The sequence below is a fragment of the Phaethon aethereus genome (genome assembly GCF_964289735.1).
Source record: "Phaethon aethereus genome assembly, chromosome: 2".
Lineage (NCBI taxonomy): Eukaryota > Metazoa > Chordata > Aves > Phaethontiformes > Phaethontidae > Phaethon > Phaethon aethereus.
In genome coordinates, this window is record NC_138582.1 from 78,574,160 (window position 1) to 78,597,094 (window position 22,935).

At 42.6% G+C, this 22,935-nt stretch overlaps 1 protein-coding gene across 1 annotated transcript in view; it reads left to right on the plus strand.

The window, feature by feature from the left end:
- Nucleotides 1-22,729, plus strand: part of FIGNL1 (fidgetin like 1) — a gene marked incomplete at its 3' end in the record, with an annotated part of 64,743 nt that extends 42,014 nt beyond the window's left edge. Inside the window, exons 12-17 of the mRNA XM_081996447.1 lie at nucleotides 4,464-4,565; nucleotides 8,825-9,033; nucleotides 9,273-9,339; nucleotides 14,816-14,942; nucleotides 15,888-16,076; nucleotides 20,667-22,729. Of these exons, the coding sequence (XP_081852573.1) occupies nucleotides 4,464-4,565; nucleotides 8,825-9,033; nucleotides 9,273-9,339; nucleotides 14,816-14,942; nucleotides 15,888-16,076; nucleotides 20,667-22,729 (2,757 nt within the window). The remainder of the gene's footprint in view (nucleotides 1-4,463; nucleotides 4,566-8,824; nucleotides 9,034-9,272; nucleotides 9,340-14,815; nucleotides 14,943-15,887; nucleotides 16,077-20,666) is intronic.
- Nucleotides 22,730-22,935: the final 206 nt, after the last annotated feature.

Genomic DNA, 22,935 nt, shown 5'->3' on the forward strand with positions numbered 1-22,935 from the left:
TATAGAGGGAAAAACCACTGCATATCCTTAAGAAGCCACCCTACTTGCTGTGTGATTAGCTAACTTCTATATGGAAGACTAAAGATACCTACAACTATCTCTTCACAAACTTCTTTTTTTCTGGATGTAAACTGCCACCAAAAAAATTTGTCTCTTTCATTCTGTTTTCTTTTTTTTTACCTCTTTTATTAGTATGTTTTAAGAAAAAGATGTTTGTTACGTTTGCAGCCTTAGGGTCTGCATCAAAATGACTAGATAAACCACTGCAGCCTGGCACTTGCTTGTACTGAGGAAGGCATTTAGGAACTAAAATATTCCTGGGAGATGACAATGTGTGACTTGGATTTAGATACAGTAACTTTTTCTGTTTTCCAAACCTTCCAGTTATGCACTCTTTTCCCACACACCATGTAATATTAACCTATTGCAAAGTATAGGTTTTAAAGCAGTGGTAAAGGGGAGGACAGTCATCTCAAGGATGTGGGGAGACAAAAATACAAATTTTGGAGGTAAGTCCCAAAGCCACAGAGGATATGTACAAAGCGGGCAAAACCAACAACAATAACAGTCTTCTGGACTGATTCCAAACACTCCGAGTCAATATCAATGTGAAACCCAAATGTCCCATTTGTAAATGGTCCGTTTGCAAACTGCCTGACCATCTGTTACTCCTTTGTTGGTTTAAGTCCTGTCAAAGAGCTCAGAAGTCATTCGAGAAATTTATCAGTTAATATTTTTCTTATGTGATCCCATGAACATTCTGACTCAGATAAATCCTCTGTAGGACCAGAAGAAATCAGTGTACCGCATCCTTCTTTCTTTGCTGAGGATAATGAATTCCATTAAAAATTAACAGCAGAGACCAAGAAACTTGGAACAGCATAAAAACAGCAATGCCAGAGATAGGATTTCAGTTGGAGAGTGGCATAGTCCAAGTGGCTGTTGAGAGGACTCTTTTGACAGCATTTTCCATCAGAGTGTACTGGGATGCAAACTAAGGCAGGCAGAGGTGAAATCTATAGGAGGAAAAGCATGAAGTCATCAAGGCTAGGCAGGTATGTTTATATGCATATACAAACTAATGTACTCTCATGCTTCAGAAAACCTCCCTTCAGTCAAAAACTATTTTAGTTCTTGAAGGCTTTGCCCAAAAATCAAAATTCAAACACCTCAGCACAGAAGCATTTATATTCATACTTGTACTCACACATATACATACGCAAATACACATTTTTTAAAATAGGGACCACTTCTTAATGCCTCAGTTTACTGCTCCCATTAGTGATTAGGTAAGGCATTTCCCTTAATCGTAAATAACCAAATGAAGCGAATCACTTTCTTATTTCCCTTCTCACTACAGAAGGGCAATGGTTATTTACTTGAGAGAGATAGTGATACACAACAATTCCTTACAAGCTTCTTTTCTTCAATCTGCTAAATTTCACTGTGAAGAGAAGGGCTGGTGTTCTGTTCCTATATACCATGACTTTTCAGGCCACTAACGCAGTCCATGTGACTCCACGTTGGGCACCCATGTGTTAAAGGCATTGTACAAATGATACTGAAACAATATGGCAGTTGGTTTGTGTATGTCCGCTTTTTTGTTAAATTATATAAGGGCATTAAATAAAGTAATTTGTAAAGGTTAAATAATATTTGAAGGTCTACTTTGAGTTAATGGTGCTAGGGACACAGCATGACACAAATGTAAAAATCAAAAGCATTTGGAGGCTTAAAATATCCATAGATCAGGCTTGGTATGTACAGAGTCAGCAGAAAACTGAGACCAGCCCGTCAGTTTTTACCTCTCCTTCTTTCCTATCCTTAGTTTCAGTGCCCGTAGTTCTGCAAACAGGACTTTATTTTCACAGTTTACCTGCCTGTCTTGAAAAGTTGAAGCGCTAAAGCCACGTGTGTCCTCCTGTGTGTTATTGCCATGCGCACGTCCAGGGCGTGGGTACAGCCCTTGGACTCACAGAGGCAGGGGTGATACCTAAAAGCCCTCTGGTTTTACAGGGTTTGAATTTCCAGGCTTAATAACGTTTAACTTTATTGGGTTTAATTATGTTTGGTTGCAACAATTTTTGTAAAAGCAATTCAGGATAATGGCTTATGGTTCAAAGGTGCAGGGCCTTGGGTAAGCGTGTGAAGCAAAGCTGTTACAGGTGAAACGTCAGTTAAAGCTCGGCTTTTCCTCCTTCCAGGTCTCTATCATTTAAAACACTTGGTGCCCTCCCGTGGCCGTACAGATTATTGCTACTTGTTAAGACTCGCTATGGATAAAAGTGCTTGCATCCAGACATGAATTCAAAATACTTCCAGAATTTTGATTTGTGTTTCACTGAATATTCTCTGTTTTTCCTTGCTTTTATTTCTTTCAAATTCCTGAAAAATCCTGTAGTGCAAAAAGTGGACATAAATACTTGTTATAAAATGTACAGCATGGGTCTGGAGTTTTCTTGTAGAAACTACTTGCAGTAAGCCAAATCTTAGATTTTTGTTTTATTCAGTTCTTACCCAGGTACATTTTGATTAAATTCAGTTGGTGATTACATTCAGCTGAACAGTTGTGGAATTCTCATCTCATTGAACATGACTTTTTTTATGGCTTTGATTTCCAAGACCTAGTATATGCAGTGTGAAATTTTGCAGAGCTGTGTAAAAGACACCAATTTGGTTAAGGCTATAGAACATGAGGATAGGAGGAGATAGTAAAAGATGATTACAACACGTGTGCATATTTCACACACGTTTTCCATGCATGTATGCGTACAAGTATCTGCATGTATACACATACTTCTGGTCAATTTTCATAGCTGTAAACTCATGCTATTTCTATTAGCAGAACATTAAATGCCTTGGAAAGGATTGGGCATTTTATTGGTCTCGTTCCTGACTCAAAGAGCTTTCAGTCTAATTTTAGAGGGAGATGATAAATGGATGTAACAAACAGCAGAGAGGAAGTGGTAACAGCAGAAAGATTGGCTGGTTGCATAGGGTACCAGTATGCCCAGTCTGAAGGTTTCAAATCAATGTTTTGATTCAATATAAACAACATTTTTCTATTTTAAGAAATAAACAAACATCAGAAAGCTATGATTAAGATTGCAAAATGTGTTTTGGTTTTTTTGTTTTTCTGTAATTTTTGTTTTGTGTTGCTCTTGCCTTTTAGAAAAACGTTCCTGTGAGATGAAACATTCCACATCTAACCCTGGCCCAAAGTGAAATGTTTCTGTTTTGTTTGATATCTGTCCTTGAACTTGTAAAAAGGCAAAGTGCAAAGGAAGGAGAAGACATGGAGTTAGTTGTTTAATTTTATAAAATTATTTGCAATCATAAATACATAATACATGTAATCAAAATAACAAAATGTTGATTTTATAAAAAATAATAAAACAAATACATTAATTCCTTTAAAAGTTAAGGAACTTTAAAAGTTAAGGAACTTTTAAACATCATTTTAGACATTGCTAATAACTTCTGGTGTAGATGGCTATTGCATGAAGACAAACTGTAATTCTAATAGCCAGTTGCTGCTATCTTTTTTTTTTTTTTTTTAGGGTAGTGAGCACTAAACTGATGATAGCCAGTGAGAGGGGGACTGGATAAGGTGCTGCAGGTACCTGATGAGGATATGGGTTCTTTTTTGCCAAGTGCTTTTGAACTCATTTTGTTTGGAAGAAAACAAAATGTGGTATGAGTGTGCAAGCATCACTGACTGATGTTAAGATCTCCCAGCTGAGTATTAGTATGATTGTTGGTATTTTTCCTATTTGTTTGATTTTGGAAAAGCACTGGTTTCCTACGCTTCTAAATAATTGGCTTGGTGTCCAATGTCACTCTTTTTTCCCCAGTAACTTCTGAACAGGTTGGCTGAGATTTGCTCTCCGTTTTCTTGATTATACTGCCATTACCTTTTTTTTCAACTGTACATGAGCACCCAGGTCAGAAGAGTGAGCAAGTTCTCCCCTTCTTCACAGTTATTCTCATATTAAGTGAATTATTCTAAAAAGAGCATCTTTCCAGCTCCTTTTGCACTGGAATTGTGATGATTTTCTCTCCATATATCTGTGCATCTGCCCCTTTCCCCGCAATAGCTTTCGGACTAATTAGCCATTCCCAGCCAAAACCGTCAGTGGTAGAAAACGTGAATAAGAATTATTACAATTATTTACTATTAATATGGTATCATGACAGTTATAAAACTGTGCCAAAATGTTTCATTAAGAAACAGACTAGTACTGCCTAAGATAGACTGAGCTACTAATATAGTAACGGCTCAATATGGTCTCTGGAAGTCATAAACGGGATGTAAGTTAACATAAACAGATGGTGGTATGTGAATATTATCAGATATCAAAAGAGGGAACAGAGAAGAGAGATTTGGTATGGAAACAATTTAGCACATCTTTTCTTGTGATGAATCCAATTATACAACGTAGATACTATCTTTCTGTTCTCAGCACGTCAGGCTGTCACATCAATTTGAACATTTAGTCCTTCAGGATGAAAGATTTGAGATCTGTGCTGAGGTTGTCTTGGGACTGGTCTGTTTTCGGCTGAAGGTAAGGTAGCTAAGCCCTCCTATTTATTCTGTCATGTTTTACAGCAATACAATAACCTGCAATTGAATATAGACTTTGTAGTTAATATACTTAATTATTTTTTAAGGAAAGTAAACGGAGTTCCTGTAGATCAAAACAGATTAAAGAAAGAAGCTTTAGACAATTTCGTTAAAAATTAGTCAAATGCTTAAGAGAAATTCCAGCATATTAGGATATAGAAATATAGTCAAGGCAAACAAATGGTCTACCCAGTCATACAAAATGACTGCTATATTCTATGCTTGATGGGCTTTGATGAAGATTATTGTTTTAATATATTTCCCTAGATATTTGTATATGATGTGTGAGTGTATGTGTGTATATTAGATGTTTCTTGTCAAGTTAATTTTTTATGTTGCATATATTTACTATCCCAATTTTTTAATATATATATATATACGATCATGGATGAAGATTAGAGTAGTAAACACTTTTTAATTGTTTCCTTTAAAGAATACATTTTGATTTATAAAATCCTACAGTCAGACTGGGCAAATTGGAGCAAGATAGGAGTAAGAATGGGTTGCGTGGGAGGCCAGCTTCACAACTGCCCTTGGCCCTGGTCTGATTTTTTTTGCTGACCGTGATCCTTTTGCCCCTCTTGGCTTTTCATTCCCCAAAATCTCTGTAAGTGCCAATCTCATTGACGTAGAGGCCTTGCCCAACAGAAGGTCTGCTGCTCTCCACTCAGAGCATAAGACCTGCAGTAGTTGGGAGGGTTCACTTGTTTAATCAATCAATTACAAGGGGATCAGTGTCTTGTTTTAGCTAAAGAACTCATTTAATAGAGGAGCTTGCAGCCGAAGCCTCTGTAAAGGGCTGGATTGTAACACTGAATCTGAACACCAAGCACTAATAATAGCAGCACCAGTGTTTTCTAGCTTACATGATACCTAAATCAGCTTTTAGCTTTTCTGAAGGCTCACAAGCACATCTTGGCTCCTTCTGGGTAGTGTGGTATTATTACTTTTCACAAATTCTTTTCTTAGTCATTCAGTTGCCCCAGTTACCTCAAGTTTGATGCAATTGGCTGAAGGAGCTAACAAATCTTTAACAGTAAGATAATGGTAAATTCCTCTGGAATAGGAAAATGGTTTTGTTTGAATTTATGTTGTTTAAAACAAAAGATAAAAAAAAAAGATCTGTTGCTAGGGGATCCGATAGATTCCAGAATGTTGAGGTTTTCCAGTAAGTGGAAATGTAAATATAATTTCTTTTCTAACAAGAACTTTGTAAGGATTTTGAGGAATAGGTTCTGTGGCTCTTATTGCTCAATAACAAGATGTTGGTTGTAGTGTGCTCCCTCATGTGGAACAAGCAAACACTAGTTTTGCAGATCCAGAGACAGCTGTTAGTCAGTGCTCTACATTTACTTTAAAGGAACAGTTCTGGTGAAATAGAGCATAGCAACACAGGAATTGTCACTTTTGATCAGAGCAGTCGTTCATCTACATCTGGTCTCCTGTCCCTGATGCTCCAGTGGAAGAAATCAGATCAACAGGGAATGACAATTTTACAATAGGAGGTAAATATTTGACACCTAGCTAAGAAACTTTTGGACAAGTTGTAGAATAAAGGTGTGATTCTGCTGAAAACCAATGTTGCGACAGCAGCGTTTTCATCACTTGCCTTCCCTGTCCAGAAAAAGAAAACAAAACTAACAAGCTTTTAAATGACAAGCGTTTTATAGTTATTTTTGCAACTTTATTTGCTTTTAAAATCAATCTTTCAGAAATCTTCCTGTGGTTTGTGTAATTTGCATTAAAATGCATCTTAAAAGTAGGATACTTGCAATTTTCATGTAGTTACAGTAAAACAAAGGGACAGGGGACTTGAACTCTAATGCTGAACAGCTATAAAAGTATGAAATATTTTTCCTTCCTTTGTTCTTGAGAAATCCTGTTGGTTTTTTTTTTTTTGCTTAGCTGTAACTTTTAATTTTTTTGCTTTTCACACTGTTGACCAGATGGACTAATAATCTGTGATTTTCATATTAGAACTATTTCATCAAATATCAAAGAGGGAATCCAAGTATCATGCCAAAGGGTTAACTTTTGGCCTCCTTGTCATGTCTGCAGATGAATACAAGTCAAGCTAGTAATTTCTCCAAAGGGATGAGAATACTGCCTTATTGAAGCTGACAGACTCAATCAGAGCTGGCTGCTGGCTTCTCAAAGCTCTGGGAGAGGATTAATCACCACTAACTTCAATTTGATGTGACACCCAAGTGTCACAGCAGCCCCTAGGTGCAGCTGTGAGAGTAGAATGGAAGAAAAATACATAAATCTTTCTCCCTCCTCCCCTCACCCCTGCCAAGGGCATTACCTTAACATCATCTAACCTCTTGTATTGCCTAAAAGTTAGTGCTGTGCATTTCATATTAAAGGCAAGGACCATCATTTTATGGATTACCTTTGATAAGAAAGCAGTATATCATTGTCACCATTGACTGACCCATAATGGGTAGGGACTTGCAAAACACCAAAGTTGGTCCTTTTCTTATTTGGGAGCATTCAAGTTGCATAAGTATCTCCTAGAAGACTAAGGCTAAGCCATGAATTTCAAGCTGCCATCCAAATTCCCTAACAACTTGTGCTAAGTCAGAACAAGGTTTTGACTTGGGTTCAGCTCTAACTCAAATATGATCCAAAAACATGAGAATAATACATTTATCCTCAGTGCCAATGGGAAACTGTGTCTCCCTTATGCTTTGTTTTTGTATGGAAAAGGCTAAGCAGGCAAGTCACAACTGCACAGATTTGAGAGAACGTGTTTTCTGATACGGATGTTTTCAAGAAGACATAGGCTGCTGCAGTAACAAAACCACTGCTGAACAGACAGATTTGTCCATTTGTGAGTCCTGTACTGCAGCGTTCAGTAACGGAACATGTAAAAATGCACATGCTTCTAGTGTCTCTTGCAATTCTGTGTTACCAGCAGTGTAATAGAAAGAATAAAGGCTGTACAACAGCTAAGATACTTCCCCAAAGAATAAAATCGTAGCACTCAAGATCAACATGGTATATCCTAGGCTATTACGGCAAACTGCCCAGCAAAGCTGAAGCCATCTCCCGGTCTGGTGATAGAGAAGGTAGACAGATGGGTTCCTCTAATTCGGGTAACAAAGACTGTCAAAGATGTGCAGCTAGCACTTCATCCTGTGTTGCTAAATCAGACAAAAATCCCAAGATTTCTGGGATCTCTTCTTTCATTGTTTTCATTTAAAGCAATTTATTACTGTTTTTGAAAATCTGATGACATCTTTTATTTTATTTTCAAATGCTGATGGACATGAACTAGGAAAACCATTGATCCAACATTAGCTGAACCTGCAAAAGAAGCAGTACTCCTCCGTGCAGTCCAATTCATTTTAAGAGCTGATATTAAGAGCGTAGAGCCACACTAAGGGAAATCCTCACATTCACTATTTCAGCACAAGGAGAATGAAGTACACTAGAAGGAGTTACATTCAATACTGCATGCATGTAGAATCCCTCTGACGTTCTGCAAGATATTGGAACTTTTATATCTTTGTTTCCTGGAATGCAGAAGACTCTCTACTTCCAGTGGGCGGGCCAGTTTACCACTTTCCTAAAATCCCCCCAAAAACCCCACTCCGTAGGATTCTGTGGCAGACACTTCCTATAGAACTTGAGGCAAATACTTTTTTAGGGTTTCTACTGATAGTATGAAGTTACTTATGCCGGGGATACATTACCTTAACTATTTCTTAACTACGGGTAAGATTTCCATCTTCATAGTCAAAAGACTCTCTCACAGCAGCCATGCCTTTTCATGCCTTCACTTAAGAAGACTAGAAGGTTTGTTTACAAAAAAAAATTTGTTTTTAGTATAGTTTATTGCACAACTTCCTTCCACATTTGTTTGACTAGGTTTAAGAAAAGCATCATGAAATAGATGCAATAATGAATGCTTTTACATGAAGCTACATAGGTTATGACCTTAGGTGGCAAAAAAGCAGTCAGCTATCACAAATGCCCCAGTGTGAATGCTGCTTCTAAACCCCAGGTAATCCATAAATCTTTGTGGCTGAAAAATTATCTCTTGTGCCATCATCTTTTGATTGCAAAGCACTGAGAGATGAGAAAGTGGCTGCATGTTACTGGTGGTACTTGGGCTGTGCTGCTTGGTGGGATTTATATATTCCAAACTCGTTTTTGAAATTCATCACCATATCCATTGAATTACAATGATTTCAGGGCTCAAATGAACTAAATAAGGCACTTCTTGAGAGCATAAATGAGGCCAAGAAGATTCATCTGGTCCCATGCCACCTGCGAGAGAAGTTTGTGCTACGTTTTGCTGTTTGTTCCCGCATAGTGGAATCCACCCACATCAAGTTTGCCTGGCAGCACATCTCACAGCTGGCAACTGATCTTCTGAAAACATGGGAGCAAAACCACCACTAGCAAGTAACAGCAGTGAAGTAGCAGTGGGGAGGAGGTAATTAACTGGCTTTCTCTGTCTTGCCAAGTTTTAAGGTAATTAACTGGCTTTCTCTGTCTTGCCAAGTTTTATTTTAGGGGCAGGTGGGAAAGTCAAATTATGAAGGAAAAAAATACAAACCCTGTTGTTATATAGCTAGCTGCAGTAGCAAAAGCCTTGCCAGCAAGTTGTAACCTTAGTCATTCCTTCTCTGTACTGTAGTTTCATCTTGCCTGTTTCCAGGATGCACATAGCCATGGGGACACGAGCTGTCATTTCTTACCAGTTCGTAATCAAGAGCATTTATTGAACCAGGCAATGAAAATGGAAGGGTTAGTGCTCCCTCTGTTGTCTCCATTAACCTCTAGCACACGTGCTCCTTTCTTCACAGATGAAACTGTGAAGTGTTATAACCAATTAATTTAACATTACTATGACTTCAGAAAGAATCCAAGTTGGGGGAAGTTCAGTAATCTGGTTATAACACTGTTCAGGTCCTACCTAAACAGGCATGCACAAATGTTGTTGTCATGATTTGGGGCACTACTGTGTCACGACACTACATGCTGCAGTAATTTTGCAGTTAGGACTTCAAGACTTCCTTCATTACATAGCCAGATAAGGGGGGAGCGAGCACTAAATGAACACTAACTGTCCTTATGGCAGGTTCTCTACTTGCTCCTAAAGGGTTTGCTTTAAAAACAGCCATTTTGCCAAATCTTAGCAAAAAGGTTATGCTGGCTATTGGTTTGCACTTTGATCATTCATAATGAGGCCTCTTAAAAGCTCCTTTTTAAATTTGGTCAAAAGCCATGTGCTACCTGGTATTCTATATTTTTAATCAAGTAATTATAAGCAGCGATTACTTGAAAATAATCTGTAAGCTATGTTCTGTGAAATAGAGTTGTGATTTCTTTTTATGGTTACCATTCTGCTTACTTAATTGTGTAAAATCTTTGACAAAATGTGCTAAGAAATGTGATGGCAAAAATGTTACTCTTTGTTTCTCAAATTAGCTAACAAACAAGATATCAAATTACGATAAAAATAGAAATTAAGAGAAGTAATATCCAAAATATGCTGTGGTCCCCCCATCAGTGGTTTTCTTCCATTAACAGTGAGGCATGGAATATGAAAATATTGGAAAACAATTAGCCTTCAGAGAAAGTCAAATAATGTGTACTTGACACAAACCATTGATAGGTCATCCTGTTAAAGGCAGGTACAATAAAGAGGTGAAATGAAAGTCAGAAACAATCTCTGACTTTAATAAGTACTTCTGCCATTTTGAAAACATAAATTCCAGACAGTTATCTCTACACAAGTAAAAACAAAATAAATAGCTACTCCAAGAAAAATAATCTGTAGGATTCATTTCTACATTTGCATTTGTTTTAATCTTTTCCTTTTACTGCTCAAAGTAACTTCTAAATCATCTTGAAAACTTGCACAATTATTCAGCTTTCTTCCTCCATCCCTTGCAAGTATACTTCCCACATTTGGGAAGTTGCAAGTAGACCATAAAACATGCACGGGGACAGTTAATTTGGCATACAGTCTGCTCCTGCCCACTGTCTTTCCAGAAGGGATTAAAGCACCTGACTATGGACCAGATGGATTTTTCTGGTGATTCCTAATCACCTCACTTTTGCGGTGCAAACTGGGGAAGGATTAGTATTAATGTGTGTGCAAGTGGTACATAAGAAATGTGCATGAATCCTGACACTTAGGAAAAAATGACCAAACTCTGCATTTCCAGCAGGTCAAACTATGCAACTAGGGGAGGCAATGGCATACTGCCCTGCTGTAAGGCTAGCCAGAGGCTATGTTATCCACCCAGATGGAAAAGCTGGTTGCTATTTAAGGAATTGATTTCACAGGTAACAGATGAAGCAAGGGATGACAAATTAATCTGGCAAAAACAAGTAATATTCAAGCAGGTGACTGAAATTTTGATAGCATCATTCTCTTTAGCAGAACCAGTATGACATTAAGCTTTTCTGTAGTAGCACAACGCAATAGATTGGTAGACTGGAGAGAGCAGAAAATGCTGGCAGTTGTTTCCTTTCTCTGTTAGCAGTTTTTTTTAAAACAACATTATTCAGTTCTCATGACTTGGGAATCAGTGTTCATCCACAGGACATATGGTCTACACTGATAAAATTTTACAGCTTTTATATTATGAAAACACTATAATCTAGAAGCCAGAGAAGAATTACACCTTCTCTATGAGACAGACCAGTATTTTGTAGGTGAAAGATATAACCAGGTCTGCCCAGGAAAAAAAATAAAGAGATCAGATTCTGATCAAAGCAATCATAGAGTAAAGCCAGGATAATTCCACTGAAATTAAATGAGTTGAAAATTTGGGCTTATGTGACTGTAACTGAAATTAAAATCTAACTAATAAGTATTGGAAAAGAAAAGCATAAGGTAAGGCAACACTAGACTGAACATAAGAGGATTTTGGTGGAAATCCTCTCCATGGAAACCAGAGCAGAGGTGGATGATGCACGCCTCTGTGAGCCTCAAACTGCTGTAGAACAGGGACGTGGGCAGGATGCACATCCAAACCCAGGAGAGGTGAAAGGCTCTCAACAGCCCAGAATTAGAGATAGGTCCCTCTAGATATTTCTGGGAAAATGTTGCCAAAACTGTCATTCAATTAAACATTTTTCAGCATATCAGTATCACTTTTAGAAGAAGCTGTTGTCCACATACCAAAACTCCTTTTGGCAGAACCTGTAGAATCATAGAATCGTTTGGGTTGGAAGGGACCTCTAAAGGTCATCTAGTCCAACCTCCCCTGAAATGAGCAGGGACATCTTCACCTAGGTCAGGTTGCTCAGAGCCCCATCCAACCTGACCTGGAATGTTTCCAGGGATGGGGCATCTACCACCTCTCTGGGCAACCTGGGCCAGTGTTTCACCACCCTCATTGGGAAAAATGTCTTCCTTATATCTAGTCCAAATCTGCCCTCTTTTAGTTTCAAACCGTTACCCCTTCTTCTATCGCAACAGGCCCTGCTAAAAAGTCTGTCCCATCTTTCTTAGAAGCCCCCTTTAAGTAGTGAAAGGCTGCAATAAGATGTCCCCAGAGCCTTCTCTTCTCCAGGCTGAACAACCCCAACTCTCTCAGCCTGTGCTCATAGGAGAGGTGTTCCATCCCTTTGATCATTTGTGTGGCCTCCTCTCGACCCGCTCCAACAGTCCATGTCTTTCCTGTGCTAAGGGCTCCAGAGCTGGACGCAGGACTTCAGGTGGGGTCTTCCCAGAGTGGAGGAGAGTGGCAGAACCCCCTCCCTCCACCTGCTGGCCACACTGCTTTGGATGCAGCCCAGGTGGCAGTCGGCCTTCTGGGCTGTGAGTGCACATTGCCAGCTCATGTCCAGCTTTTCATCCACCAGTACCCCCATCTCCTTCTCAGCAGGGCTGCTCTCAATCCCTTCATCCCCCATCCTGGATTGAAACCAGGGTTGCCCCAACCCAGGTGCAGGACCCTGCACTTGGCCTTGTTGAACCTCATGAGGTTCACATGGGCCCATTCCTTGAGCTTGTCCAGGTTCCTCTGGATGGCATCCCGTCTCTCAGGTGTGTCAACCGCACCACTCAACTTGGTGTCATCTGCAAACTTGCTGAGGGTGCACTTGATCCCACTATGTCATTGATAAAGATATTAAACAGTACTGGTCCCAATACAGACCCCTGAGGGACACCATTCATTACCGATCTCCATCTGGAGATTGAGCCATTGGCCACTACCCTCTGGATGTGACCATCCAACCAATTCCTCATCCACTGAACAGTCCACCCATCAAAACCACCTCTCCAGTTTAGAGAGAAGGATGTTGTGGGGGACCGTGTCAAAGGCCTTACAGAAGTCCAGAGAGGCAACATCGGTAGCCCTTCCCTTGTCCACTGATGTGGTCACTCCGTCATAGAAGGCCACTGGGTTCGTCAGGCAGGACTTGCCCTTGGTGAAGCCACGCTGGCTGTCTCGAATCACCTCCCTGTCCTCCATGTGCCTCAGCATAGCTTCTAGGAGGATCTGTTCTATGATCTTCCCAGGCACAGAAGTGAGGCTGACACGTACGTAGTTCCCAGGGTCTTCCTAAGTACCCTTTTTTAAAAATGGGTGCAATGTTACCCTTTTTCCAGTCTCCAGGGATTTCACCTGACTGCCAGGACTTTTCAAATATCATGGAGAGTGGCTTGGCAACTGTATCAGCCAATTCCCTCAGGACTCTGCAATGCATCTCGTCAGGTCCATAGACATGTGCATGTTCAGGCTCCTCAGGTGGTCTTGAACCTGACCTTCTCTTTCAGTGGGAGGGACTTTGGTCCTCCAGTCCCTGTCTTGCAGTCCATCCACTGGGAAGAGACACCACCAGTGAAGACTGAGGTAAAGAAGTCTTTCAGTACCTCAGCCTTCCCCTTGTCTGTTGTTAGCAGTTTGCCAGTCTTGCTCATCAGAGCAGTATGCTTCTTTGACCTTCTTCTGGCTGACATACCTGAAGAAGCCCTTATTATTTTTTGCACCCCTTGCCAAGTTCAGCTCCAGTCGTGCCTTGGCCTTCCTGACCCCTCAACCTGGCAGTGTCCCTGTACTCATCCCAGGATACCTGTCCCTGGTTCCACTGCCTGTGCACTTCCTTCTTGCCCTTTAGTTTGACCATGAGGTCTCTACTCAGCCATGATGGTGTCTTTCCTTCCTTTCCTGATTTCTCACACCTGGGGATGGAGAGCTCTTGTGCTCTATGGAAAGCATCCTTAAAGATCTGCCAGCTCCATTCTGCTCCCTTGTCCCTGAGGGCAGCTTCCCAAGGGGTCCTATTGATTGACTCCCTGAAAGAGCTGGAAGTTTGCTTTCCTAAAATTCAGGGTCCTGACTTTACTTTTTGCTTGCCCCATGTCCCTCAGGACTGCAAACTCCAGCAGTGCATGATCACGGTGCAGCCCAGGCTGCCTCCAATCCTGATATCACCAATTAGCTCACTTGTGTTGGTGACCAACAGGTCCAGTATGGCATCCCCTCTGGTAGGGCTGTCTATTACCTGGCACAGGCAGTTATCCTCCATGCACTCCATGAGTCTCCTGGATTGCCTACAGCTCCTGGATTGCCTACAGCCTACTTTTCCAGCAGATGCTGGGGTGGTTGAAGTCCCCCAGCAGGCCGAGAGCCTGTGAGCGTGATGCCTCCTGTAGCTGGAGTGAGGCGGCTTTGTCAATAGACTCTCCTTGGTCAGGTGGCCTGTAGTAGACACCAACCACAAGGTTCCCTTTGTTGCCTCAGTCTCTGATTCTTACCCATAAGCCTTTGACCTGCTCATGGCTATTCCTCAGAGACAGCTCTTTCCACTCTATCCATTTCTTGACGTAGAGGGCAATGCCTCCACCCCTACTTCCTTGCTTGCCCCTTCTGAACAGCCTGTAGGTATTGATGGCTGCACTCCAGTCGTAGGATTCATCTCACCAAGTTTCAGATCCCAACTGAGGATAAGGATTAATTTAAAATATTATAAATGTAGTAAAAGTTTTTTTTGTTGTTGTTTGTAAAGAAGTGACATAAGTAAACCTTCTAATAAACAACAGTGACAAGACCCACAGAATTACATTTCCCCATGGCCAGCTCAATACAGAAACCTGAAGTCCATAGTTCTAGTTTTTCTGAAATTCTGGGATGATTTGAATATGTAATTGGTGAAGGCCTTCTTAGTAATCAGTTTTTCATACCCTCTTTTCCCCCTACGATAATTCCTTTGTAGACTATTGTAGCTCATCTGAAAATGAAATTTGGGCTATGTAACCAACTCAAGAACAAAAGTGTTGAAAAGAACATTGTGAAAGAGGAACATAACTGCTGTTTCTGTTCTGTGGATTTGCAACATATCTGTAAGTGAGAAATACTGTATTTATGAATAGTTAATATGTGAACCTGGATTTATTGTGCCTTGTGTGCAAAAGCTAATACAGTCTGTGCCAATTAATACTGTTTGATGTTAAAAATAATTACAAAATCTCAGAATTGTACTTTAGAAGAATATCCACATCTCACATGAGACAGTGCGGCTACTAGAGGAGGAGGGAAAAAAGTAACTTTTCAGTAACCATGCATATTTTTTTAGAAACTAATAGAGTGCTAGTACAATACTTACGTTCTTAATAATAATGACAGATTATAAATATATTTTATTACTGATGGTGAAATATTGAAAAGATATGTATTTATGAAATTATTGCTAATATATTACACTCTGAACTGCATTATAATTATTAATCTTTTAATTTTCTCTTGCCTTTACATATAAGATTGTGCTTATGATTGTTGGGTTTTTGTTGTTGTTCTTGTCTCCTGTAAGGACACTACATTTGATGAGTAGTACTCATATTGCAGTTGCCTTACAAGAGCAGTCTAAACCTTGAGACATGAGTAAACTTGAATTGCTCAAAGACAGGAGCAAATGAGAAATAAAACTGAGAACCCTGAAGACTGGGTGGTGGGGTCTGATTAAATAAGCACTGATGAATAATATCTACATAGCATATGTGGAGTCTGTATGACCTAAATGGAAAAATAATCAGAGATTTAGTGCTTTTTTATTGTAATTTGTGAGCTGTTGGGTTCCTTTAAAATCTGTATCCAAAGCCTATTAAACAGACATGTAGGTTTTAATTTGCAGCATTAATAAATGGAAACAAAACTACGACTACTCTGTGTTTTTGCTATTACTCAAGCTTTTCCCATTTTATTCATGCGAGATGCACTGTAAGGGGTCTAGCTTCCCCACTCGGGTCACGTCAGTGCCCTGCTTTTCACCATTGGTGACTTTTTCTCAGTGTTCTTTGAACGAACTACTTTGCAAATGAGAGAAGTTTCCCCCTCAGCAACACGAGTCTTAAAATGCCTGGCCAAAACAAAGGTTGATGCTGACCCTTCCACAAAGTTCTGCACAGTCCTGCAGCTGGATCTGCCACTGGAGCCAGCCACCCAGCTTCAGCTTTGCTTTGCAGCTCAGGCGCTGTCAGGTAGGACAAGGCAGCAGCTCATTTCATTCGGCCTGCCTGGCTGCAGCTCCTGTTCCCGCGGGGAGCTTGCAGCTGCAGGCTCCTTCACTCCCTGCCCCTGTGCAACCCAAGGGAAATCAGGCAAGTACGCCTTGGGGGAGAATTTGATGGCAGCAGTTGTTACAAACTATAAATGTTAGCCCAATTTGGTCTTAGATGATAGCTTGCATAGGAGCACAGACAATTTAATGTGCTGTCTGCACTAATGGTATAACAAGCTTGATGTATAACAAAAACCTGACAGTAACTGTAAGAAATATTTCTCATGGGAAATTAAATGTTCACGCACACAGAAGTGACTGTGTTAATAGCAGAGGTGTAACTGCAGCGTATTGTGCTAATTTGCATCTAGTTTGGTGCACTAATTTGAACATGGGTTGGTGTGATCCAGCTAAGAACTCCACGACCAGGTTCAGTTCATAGGATACATCTACCCGGGCCACCATCTTTTGCCCTGTGAGGCATCATCTTATTTACCTCATCCCTCTGCCAGAGAGTCCAGCTACTGCTGCTGAGATCTTTTGCAGAGCTGTTTTCCCAAAAACGCCTGTTCAGCAGCTGTTGCTCCTGAGGCTGTCAGACAGGATCAGCTTGGGACACTGCTGTGGTGGCTGTGGCAGCCTTGCAGCCTGTGCCACGGTGGCAGAGGTGAAACAGGCGGCCGTGGAGGTCAGGTGCCACGTGCGCAAAGGTGCGGGTGCCCATCGCTAGCACCCCAGCCACCAGGTAAGCCGGGGCTGGCACTTGGGCACATCTCCTGTGGAACTTGTCTCCCGTGGAGCTCGACCTGCGCAGAGGGCGGTTGCTGAGGAGAGAGCCCAGGACACCGCTGGCCCACCCACCTCCAAACTGAACGAAGGGCATCCAGGCAGCCTTCTAACTGAAAGGAGAGGAACGAACAGCGGGCAGCTGGGGTATGCTGATGGCAGGCGGCCACCCCACCATTTCGCACAGCCATTGAGTTCGACACAGAAAGAGCCGCAGCACTTCTGCCTCTACAGTCACCTAACGTGTGTCAATGCAGGAGCGTGCCTCCTCGGCCTCCCAGGAATGGCTCGTCTCCATGTTTCCATTTTCTGCTGCTACCGAAAACGGGTAACACAATAAACGCAATAAAAGCTTTTCCGTTGTCTAGCCTCTTCCTTCTTGACTGCTCTGTCAGCTGCAGAACCACGCTGAGGCTACCACAGACGGGCCTCCCGAAGCGTGCATGGGCCTGCCTGGCTACGAGCACCCCGCTGGGCAAGCAACGGACACCGAGTCGCCCGCCCGCCCGCCCGCCCGAGGGCCGGCAGTCGCCAGCGGGGGGCGGGGCGAGGAGGAGAGCGGGGCCTGCGGGACGCGGCGCCACACGCGCCCACCGTCCCGCGCGCCGCGGCCGGGGCGGGGCGAGGCCGGGCCGGCCCGCCTCTTCAAGGCACGGATCCCGCGCCTATTGGAGGGCGTACGCCTCAGGCGCAGCCAATAGGTAGCAGGAAGGCCCGCGTGTGGAGCTCGTTCTCCCGCCCTCTCACTCTCCGACCTTTCCAGAGCGCTGGTAAGCCGTGAGCGGATGACGACAGCGCAGCGAAGCTTCCCACTTTATGCTCGGCCCTCTCTTATGATTTTTGATTGGCTGCGCCTCCCAGAGCCCTGTTATTCGATTGGTGGGCGGGAGCGAGGCGGGTCCTGGGGCAAAGCTGGGCGGGATCCACTGAGGCGGCTGGCGGCGGCTGTGGCTGGTGGGTGTGCGCGCGGTGGCGGGCAGGGGGAGAAGGGGCAGGAGTCGGGCGACTGCCGCGGCCGCGTTTCGGGACCCATCTGCCTTCCCCCACCCCCGCCGAGCGGCTCCCTCGCTCTCCTCGTCCTCCCCTCTGCTCCCCCCGCCCCGCCTCCGCTACAAGGCGCTGAGCCTCGGCCGTTGGCGGCGGTTGGCGACCGCTGCGCCCCCTCCCCTCGGGCATGAGGGCCCTCGCCGCGCTTCCGCGGCTGAGCCCTCACGGGCGGCCCGCGCAGCCCAGCAGATTCCGAGGCGGGGGCGTCCCTTCGCCCCGGTGTGGAGAGACAAAGGCCGCTGGGGAAGCCTCGGGACTCTAGTCTCGGCTTCCCCTCCCCCGGTGTGGTTAGGGGGTTGACTTGCTGGAGGGTGTGCCAGTGGGGGCTCCTGAGCTGAGGGGCCCTGCCCGCCCTGGTTTCTTGCCGGCTGGATGGTATCGGCCTGTGCGTTCTCCGCTGCAGCGCAGAGGGCTAAGCCTTACCCGGGCAGGGCAGCTGGCGTGCTTCCCTTCTGGTTTTCTTGCCTGTGGGCAGGCAGGCTTTCCCCGTGTTTTGAATGGGTGTATATGTTCGTGTATGAACGTAGTGACATCCAGCACGCGTGTCAGGTAGTTACTTACCCCCTCTGTTTGCTTGAGGCCGAGCACTCGCCTGTCAGTGCCTTGATAAACCCTCGACGTTAGACACTTACATGAAAGTATGATGCCCACAATATTTAGGAACAGTTTTGGCTGTTGAAGAAGGACTGACTGTCCATGTACGCATTTGGCTAGCTCTTGGGGAAAAAACAGTAAGGCTATGAGGACAGCTAATAGGAATTAGAATAGGGAGAGAATGTGATATTGGAAGATAATGAAGAACACTCAAATTGAAATTTTAAACTAGCTACCTCTGTTCACTTATGATGACCTCCTCTCAGACCTGTGAAGATGATTACTAAATCTTTAGGTAAAGTGGTGAAGAACCTGAGATTTTCTATTCTGAATGATGTAAATCTATGGAAATATTTAATGGGAACAAATGTCTGATACTAAACTTTTTCTAAACTTAGCTTTTATGTTTAATAAGATGTTAAACGGTGACAGTTTATTTAGTATGCTGTGTAGTAGTTGTTTAGAGAAAAGAAATAAAAGGTTGTAGCCTTCCATCTCTTGTTCACCTGTTGCTCAGCTGTAGATAGATTATGGTGGGAATTTGCACCTCATTCAGTAGGCACAAGTTAGACTTCTCACAGTACAAAAGTGGACAGCAATTTTTCAGAGGGAATCTTATTTTTGTGGTTTTTTTTAAAAATTGGCTTCCCATGTAAAGGCACTGAATTTGCAGGTAAAAGATGTTTTGACTTTTCTAAACAAAATTGGGCTGAAGTTAAAAAAAATCCAAACCAAAATAAGTTATCTCCTTATTGTTTATTATGTGCGTAACTCCTCCTGCCATAATCATATTGTTGTCTTACACCGATGCAAGACTTTTTGAAAGAAAGTAGAGAGAACCTCCCTGCCCCGCCCCATGTTCCTTATTCCTTCAGCTGTCTCCCCAGTCTTGTATGTACATTACATGTGTAAATTAATTGGCACTCATACATGGTTTGCAGCTGATTCAGAAGACTGCAGGTTGCCTTGTATTCTGTGGGAAGGGGTGCAGAATATATCAACCTCTACTTTAACAGTTTGGTTTTTTTAGTAAAGTATTCTCTGGCTGGAACATCCTGTTACATATTGAAGTTAAAAAAAGAGAAATTAGAATTTGATGTATTTCAGTCATATCACATATTAGATGTATGTCCTGTATGGACAGATGAGAAGATCGAAATTACTGTGTGTTAATTGCTTTCTGCAAACCCTGTTGAGGCAATGGGGGGTTTCTCATAATTTTGCTTGCGCCTGTTTCTTTTCTGAAATCATGCATTCTTGACTTGACCAGAAATATCTCTTCACATGATGCGTTGCAGAGAAACGCTGATTTGAAAATACATCATAAATGTGAGCATATCTTTTCAAGTCTAGAAAAATGCTGCTTTCTAGCCAAATGTCATTTTTCCTATTTCTTAAACTAAAAAAATACTGGAGGAATTTAAATCCCACTTTCTAAAACTGAGAAACAAGCATCGCTTTAAAACACACGAGAGCTTTGTTTCTTTAAAATATAAAATGGGGAGATTTTAGTATGTTCTAAATGGAATAAATAGTTTTGGGCATTTGCTATGAATCTGTAAATATTTTCTTAGTCTGAAAGTTTACTAAATTCATTATATTATTCATTTCACTTTTAGCTCCCCTCACAGACTTCACATATAGTTTTATTTATTAGCTTTATTGTTTAATTTTTATTACTATCTCTGCCATAAATGTCATTATTCTGACAGCGATGTATAACGTGGCCTCCTCTGCACTGTGCCGCATTCTGTCAAGGAAGAGTGAAAGCACTGGTGATTTCATTTAACAAGGCCAATTTTTGTTTGGCCATCTGTTACCATTCTTTGCAGTCTACTTACCTCCCCAGGAGACCTCTGGTTAGAAGTAAGCTTTCCTTCCCCCCCCTTCTTCTTTTCTTTCTTTGAACTAGGAAGAAAAGAGAACCTCAGTTGAAATGCCTTTACACCACAAAGCCGGTTGCATTTTGAAAATGGTAAAGTGTCCAGACTGGCTAAGTAGCTTACAAGATCTTCTGCTCTGTTTCTCTCAATTAAAATAATGTATGTTTTCATGTGTATGTATTTAGGAAAGGGGGAAAGCAGGCAAAGCAAATAGCTGTGAAATGTGTTTTATAACAGCAGGTATTTTATGTATGTTTCAGTGGCAGTGATGGAAACCCCCACTCACAGCACCGTCCACCTGAGCGACTGGCAGAAAAGTTACTTTGCTATTACCTCTGGCACCTGCACACCCGGACAGAAGGCAGATGAGTACCGTGCCAAAATCCTGCATATTCAGTATGCATGGGCAAACTCCGAGATCTCTCAGGTCTGTGCTGCCAACCTGTTTAAAACATACGCAGAGAAATACTCTTCAATTATTGACTCTGACAACATCGAGACTGGCTTGAATAACTACGCTGAAAACATTCTGACTTTGGCAAAGTGTCAGCAAAATGACAGTGACAAGTGGCAATCTGCCTTGACAACAGATAATGTATTTGAATTAAAGTGTGTGCAAGAGAGGATGCACACTGGCAAAAATTTCCAGAGCTCTCAGATGGCAGCAACAGATGCCTGTGTACTAGCTGATAAAGGGGTCAGTGCCCCTGCTGCTCCAGATCTTCCTAAACTCAGTATCTGCAGCAGTGACAGAGAGACTGAACTCTGTGCTGGCTCAGCAAAATGTGCTGAGCATCCCTCATCTTCAAAGTCTCTTCAAAGCAGTGTGCCTCCTGTGACCAAAACTTCGGATGTGCTTCCTGCCTCTTCAGCCTCCTTAAACGAACAGCTTCATACAGGCTCCCAGGCATCTCCACTGTTTGGAAGCAAAGAAGCGACAAGTAGTAGTTCCCTGAAAATGTCAGGTGACTGTCGTGATGGACAACATTTGTCTCTTTCCAATCAGTCAGCTGTACCTGCGTGGTCCACAAGTTCTGGGAAAAGAAAAGCGTTTTATGGTCTGGCTGATGAAGGCAGCACAGTGATGCCGAGCCTCGCTGCTTGCCAGGCTTCCATTAGTACAGAAACAAGTAGTTTTTCAGGGTACAGAAACAGAAATGAAGAGAGCGGTGTTCCTGGTTTTAGAACTGCAAAAGAACAGCTGTGGGTGGATCAGCAAAAGAAGTCTCAAAACCCACCCCAGCGTGCACCAGTCTCGTCATATGGAGGTGTAAAAAAGTCACTGGGTGCAGGCAGATCTCGGGGTCCGTTTGGCAAATTTGTTCCTCCAGTTCCAAAACAAGATGGAAATGAAAATGGAGGAACACAGTGTAAACCTCATGCAAGAGGACCAACGGATCCATCGCTGCCTGTAGATGAACGACTGAAAAACATAGAACCAAAAATGATTGAACTCATTATGCACGAGATCATGGACCATGGGCCTCCTGTCAGCTGGGATGACATTGCCGGAGTTGAATTTGCAAAAGCTACGATAAAAGAAATAGTAGTCTGGCCTATGCTGAGGCCAGACATCTTCACTGGCTTACGCGGTCCTCCTAAAGGAATTCTCCTCTTTGGTCCCCCTGGGACTGGCAAGACTCTTATAGGCAAGTGCATCGCGTGCCAGTCTGGAGCGACTTTTTTTAGCATCAGTGCCTCTTCTCTGACTTCCAAATGGGTGGGTGAGGGGGAAAAGATGGTCCGTGCGCTGTTCGCTGTGGCACGATGTCAACAGCCAGCAGTGATTTTCATCGATGAAATTGATTCTCTGTTATCTCAGCGTGGAGATGGGGAGCATGAGTCATCAAGAAGAATAAAAACTGAATTTCTGGTCCAATTAGATGGGGCTGCAACCTCCTCTGAAGATCGTATTCTAGTGGTTGGAGCAACAAATCGACCCCAAGAAATTGATGAAGCTGCCCGAAGGAGGCTAGTGAAGAGACTGTACATTCCTCTTCCAGAAGCCTCAGCTAGGAGGCAGATTGTTACCCGTCTAATGTCAAAGGAGCACTGCTCGCTAGATGAAGAGGAAATTGAACTCATAGTTAAGAAATCAAATGGATTTTCTGGGGCAGACATGACACAGCTCTGCCGAGAAGCTTCTCTGGGCCCTATCCGCAGTCTTCAGTCCATGGACATTGCAACCATCATGCCAGAGCAAGTACGGCCTATTGCTTTTCTGGACTTTGAGAGTGCCTTCAGAACCGTGCGACCTAGCGTCTCCTCGAAGGACCTAGAGCTGTATGAAACCTGGAACCAGATGTTTGGCTGTGGTAGATAACAGCATCCTAACTGTTTCACCAAAACATTTCTCAAGTGCTGCCACATATTAAACCCATGATCATTTTGGGTGTCTGCACTTCTTTTTATTTCTGTCTTTGAAATAAATCTTCTTGTGTTATGCAGGCAGATGTCTAGGCCCTGGCCTGAGGTTTAGCCAGCTGAAAAGACCGTGAGAAACTGCTGGTCACGAAACGAGAAATTGCT